The sequence below is a fragment of the Pelecanus crispus genome, chromosome 16, assembly GCF_030463565.1.
Source record: "Pelecanus crispus isolate bPelCri1 chromosome 16, bPelCri1.pri, whole genome shotgun sequence".
In the NCBI taxonomy this organism is placed as follows: Eukaryota; Metazoa; Chordata; class Aves; order Pelecaniformes; family Pelecanidae; genus Pelecanus; species Pelecanus crispus.
The window spans coordinates 5,299,512-5,304,121 of record NC_134658.1 but is presented as its reverse complement, the minus strand read 5'-3'; the positions used below and the strand labels follow the sequence as shown (position 1 = coordinate 5,304,121).

Sequence of the window (4,610 nt, the reverse complement as noted above, 5' to 3'; positions counted from 1 at the left end):
GGGTGGATTTCTGGGGACCCCGCGCTCCTCACAGGGCTCGGAGCCAGGATCCGGCCAGGCAGCAACGGGCAGAGGAGGTGGCAGGACAGCCGGACACCGGCGAGGGGACAGGCAGGGGAGGACGAGCCCCTCCGTCTCCCAAATCCTCCCCTTGCCGGGCGAGGATGGACCGGCACAAACAGCCACGGAAGACAACACTCAGCTGCGAGACAGGACACGGCCAGACGGGCCACAGAGCCCCCCGCGCTGGGGCTGACCCCCATTTTTGGCTTCAAGGGTGGGCTTGGCCCAGACATGAGCCGGCACGGGTCCCCCCCATCCATCCCGGCCGGCGGCGCGGGAGCCTTACAGTGTTTGGTAGGTGCTGTCCTTCGACTTGATGAACTTGATGATGAAGAAGACCACGGCCTGGACGCTCAGCACCAGCACGATGCCGCCGATGAAGCTGGCAGTGTCAAAGCCGGGCGGGTGAAATTCGGGGCTGCCCGTCAACGGGGCGCTGGTTGTGGTGGTCCCTAATGGCAGGGGAAAATGGGGTGTGGGGGGGTTTACAGGTGCTGTTGGCATCCCTGGGGTACTGATGCCCCCACCACGGAGAGGGGATTTGGGGTCTGCACGGACCCCAGCATCTGCATGGGGCTGGGATGTCCCCATCGACACGCGGGGGCTCGGCCCCTTCCCGTGCCAGGGCAGCCAGCACCGCAAGGGCGAGTAGCAAGCGGTGAAAGGATCCCAGCGGGATCAATAATTCAGAGGGCTCCGGGCTCCGGTTACCCGCTGTAAATAGCCCAGTGCTCTCCAGTTCCAGCTTCCTGGAAGAGGCTCCTTCTCCGCTCCCAGCTCCTGCTCCAGCCCAGCCGGAGATGGCAATTCCCAGCAAGGATGGCAGCAGGGCTGGTTCCTGGGGGGGCTGCAGGCTGTTATGACCCCCCCAGCTCCAGCCTGGCATCGCTGCGGCCCACAGCAGCACTGCTTGGGGCAGAAAGGGGGGACAGGGACCGAGCTGTGACCCCGGGGATGGGGCTCGCACCTCCTGGGGCACAGCCAAGGTTGAATCGTTCAGGTTGGAAAAGACCTTTAAGACCATCAAGTCCGAGCTCCATGGATGCAGCCCCAAGGGCGGCTCTGCTCAGCCCTCCCAACGGGATGCGAAACACGGAGGGAAGTGGCTCATCCCATCCCATCCCATCCCATCCCATCCCATCCCATCCCATCCCATCCCATCCCATCCCATCCCATCCCACTGTCCCCGGGGGCACCCGGACCCCCCACCCCATCCCACCACCTTCCCCCCCCAGATGCGCTCACGTGGGGAGTGCGTCGCCGGCTCCTTGCTATGGGACCGTGGAGGCTCTTCGGTGGGGGACTTCAGCGCTGCTGGAGCAGTGACAGAGGGAAGGGGGAAAAAAGGGTTGTCAGGGGACATCGACGTGTACCCCCTGCCCCATGTCCCTGTCCCAGGGGTGGGATTTCATCCCCACAGCCCCGGCCCCTGCGCCAGCACCTCTGTCCCGAAGGGTCCGGGGGTGCCGCTGGGGTCCGGGGGGACCCGCTCTTGCGGCGGGAGCGGGGTTACCTCGACACAGGGTGCTGGTGTTGTAGAGCGCACAGGTCTCCCGCGCTGCTGCCCCTCTCTGCATGCAGCTCCCTGTCTCTGCGGGAAGAGGGAGCAGCGTTTTCCCAAGGGACCCCCCCCAGCAAACCAGCCCGTGGGGGCACCCAGTGTGGCCGATGGCATCTGGGCCCAGGGCTGCCCTGGGCACCCGGGGGTTTGGGATGGTGGGGACTCGCTCCCAGGGGTGGGCATCCATCCCAGGGGCTGCAAGCTGGGGCTCGCATCCGCACCCCCCCGCAGGGAAGAGCCCCAGATAAGGGCTTTATAAACGGCCAGCTTCCTCCCACCTCCATCGCTGGGTGCTGCTCCATCCGCGCCTCCGTGGAGGGGGAGGTGGAGGGTTCCCAGCGTCACCCCAAGCCCAGCACGGCTGCGAGCAGCGCCCACCGAAATCATAGAATGGGTTAGGTTGGAAAAGACCTTGAAGATCATCAAGTCCAACCATTAGCCGAACACAAAATCCCGCACCCCTGCCCGCTGGGCTGGCACGGATCCCCTGCCTCCCCCGGGATCGGGTGAGACGGACCCTGAGCATGGAAAGCAGCCAGGACCCGGCACCCAAGGGTGCTGAGCTGCCGGCACCATCCCGGCATGGCCCCAGCCCAGCAGCAGGGGCTGGGGAAGGCTGGTGGCAGGGGGGAGGCCCGGAGCAAGCTCTGGCTGGGGGAGCCCCTTGCTGTGTCCCCCCCCTCCATGGCTGAGCCCCCTCACCTGGCTCCTCGGGGGTCCCGCAGCCCACCCAGACGCAGCCGGTGGCGTTGTGCGAGGCGGTGCCAGCCGTGCACGTCTCGCAGGACCTCAGCTCGCCGCACTCTCCTGCTAAAGTCGGGGGAAAGGGGTGAGGGCAGGGCCAGCACCCGTCCCCCCGTCAGCTGGGGTCGGGGCTGGACCCTCTGCTCCACGCAGGAGGATTTCTCACGATGGGAGGGATGAAGGCACCTCTCGCAGCACCAAACCCACTAACAGACCCGTCCCGGCTGGCTGCAGGTGTGTTTGTACCATCACCAGCTCTCCGGAGACGAGACATCCCGCACCCCACAGCTCCCAGCACCCACAGGGCTCACCCCACCGCCGTGGCACGCCACGGCGCAGGGCAAGCCCACCCCAGCCCCGCACCTTTTGGTGGAGGTTTAAAAGCGACAAGGCAGCCGCGCCAGCCCAGCTGCTCCCAGCAGCTCGGTCGGGGTTATTTAAGCAGCGTCACCCCTCTGCCCCCCCCAAAACCATCCCGCAGGACCCTCCGCTCCCCATCACCCCAGCCACGGCAGTGAGTCACTCGGGCGTTCGCAGAGCTGCTCTGCTGTGAGCTCTTCCCCCCACACACGCACGCTCATCACTAATTTACAGCGATGACTGTCAGCGCGGGAGGCTGCGACGGGGAGCTGGGGCTGGGCCCTGCCTGCACCTCCCTGCGTCCCACGCCCGCGTTTGCACCATCCCGGGAAGAAACCGGGAGTTGTTCCCCACCCTGGATGTGTTTCCAGGCTCTCAGGGGACAAACGACCCCGCTCCGGGCTCGCAGGAGCGGGCTGGGGGCTGGCACCCCCTTGGGCCGGCTCCCCGGGGGTCTCGGCCACGCAGGGACCCACCCGGCCTCGTGCTCGGCTTTCCCACGCCAGCTGCCCCCCGTCCCCGCCGGCAGCGCTTTGCGGAGGGGCTGCCCACCACACCACCGCCCGCTGGGGTGGGCAGCTCCAGCCCCCCGGCTTTTAGGGTCCTCCTGGCTGGTAGAAGAGGCCCTTTCCTTCTCCCAGTGCCCCCCCCCCCAGTAAAAGCAAAGGGGGCAACTGGTGGCATAAAGCGCGCAGTGGGATGCTGCGGACCCATTGCCATGGCTACGGCGTGGTGGGCACGCCGCCGGGCCCCCCCTTCCAGCATTTAGAGACCTGCCGGGAACCAATGGGAAAGTAGGACTTTGTTCGCAAGGGTTTCAGGCAGGTTTGTAATTTAAGTTATTTTTATCGCGGCAGGCACAGGAACAGACGTTTGAGCCCGGCGTTGTCAACTCCCGCTCCTGCCGTCAGGTGTGGGGAGGGAGAGGAAAATAAAAGGGGGGCAGCGGGGCCGGCCAAGGGCAGCCCCATCCCGATGGGTGCTCCGGGAAGACGCGTGGGTGCCGGTGGGACACGGCAGGGTGGCAATGTGTCCCGTGAGCAGCGGGGGGATGGCAGAAGGGCAGCAGAAGCCAGCCTGGGGTTTGCATAATTAATGCCTGGAGTTGCAGGCACCCGGGGCAGGAGGGTGACGGCTCCGCTCCCCGCTGCCCCACGGAAGCCGCCACGAAGCACAAGATCCCCCCGCTCTTCGGAGAGGAGCCCGGACCCTGCACCCCGCTTGTCCCGCAGGGCACCCGGGGGTCCCAGCCCCACGGGGGGCAGCAGGAGCAGGGGCCGCGCTCCCCCCAAAGCGGGGCCAGCCGAGCGAACGGGGCTCCCCCGGTCCCATCACGAGTGGAGGGGGTCCCGTGGGGCCCGGCGGCGAAGGGACACCCCCCCCCCAAAATAAAGTCCGTCTGCCCCAACCCTGCAAACTGCCCTGGGCCCGCCGCGGCCCCGGGTGCCCCCCGCGCTGCGCGGCCCTACCTGCGCGGGTGGGAGCGGGCCCCTGCGCGCAGAGCAGCGCCCGCAGCAGCGCCCACAGCAGCGCCCAGCGCAGGGCCCCGGCGCACGGCGGGGCCATGGCCCGGCCCGGTCCCAGCGGCAGCTGCCGGCCGCGGCGCCGCCGAGCTCCCGGGAGAGCGGAGCCCAGCCCCGGGCACATGCGCGCCCGCGGGGGGCGGCCCCGGCGGCGGCGGGGGGCGGGCAGGGGCGGCCCCGCCTCGTCCGGCCCCGCCCCGGGGGGCCCGGCCCGTGGGGGGGGGCCCGCTCCCGAGGTGCCCCCCCCCCCCCCGGCCCAGCCCCCCCCCGGCGCCCTGCAGGGGCCCCGGGAACGGGGGCGGCCCCGCCGCGGGGATCGGGGACCGGGACCGGGGATCGGGGATCGGGCGCGGAGAGAG

The 4,610-nt window shown here is 68.9% G+C and overlaps 1 protein-coding gene across 1 annotated transcript; it reads right to left on the bottom strand.

Annotated features, from left to right (window-relative positions):
* Positions 1–345: 345 nt before the first annotated feature.
* CD164L2 (CD164 molecule like 2) lies at positions 346–4,294 on the bottom strand. Its single transcript, XM_075722079.1, has 5 exons — positions 4,198–4,294; positions 2,327–2,431; positions 1,577–1,654; positions 1,309–1,377; positions 346–515 (listed from the first exon to the last, which is right to left on the bottom strand). Exons 1-5 carry the CDS (start codon positions 4,292–4,294, stop codon positions 346–348), a joined length of 519 nt encoding a protein of 172 aa, XP_075578194.1.
* Positions 4,295–4,610: the final 316 nt, after the last annotated feature.

Bases quoted from the DNA above. Each gene is read 5' to 3' on its own strand.
- CD164L2 (XM_075722079.1), bottom strand. From the start codon at position 4,294: ATGGCCCCGCCGTGCGCCGGGGCCCTGCGCTGGGCGCTGCTGTGGGCG. The intron at 1,655-2,326 runs GTGAGGGGGCTC...CTCTTCCCGCAG, and splicing joins CGGGACCCCCGAGGAGCCAG to AGACAGGGAGCTGCATGCAG. The intron at 516-1,308 runs GTGAGCGCATCT...CCCTGCCATTAG, and splicing joins GCCGGCGACGCACTCCCCAC to GGACCACCACAACCAGCGCC.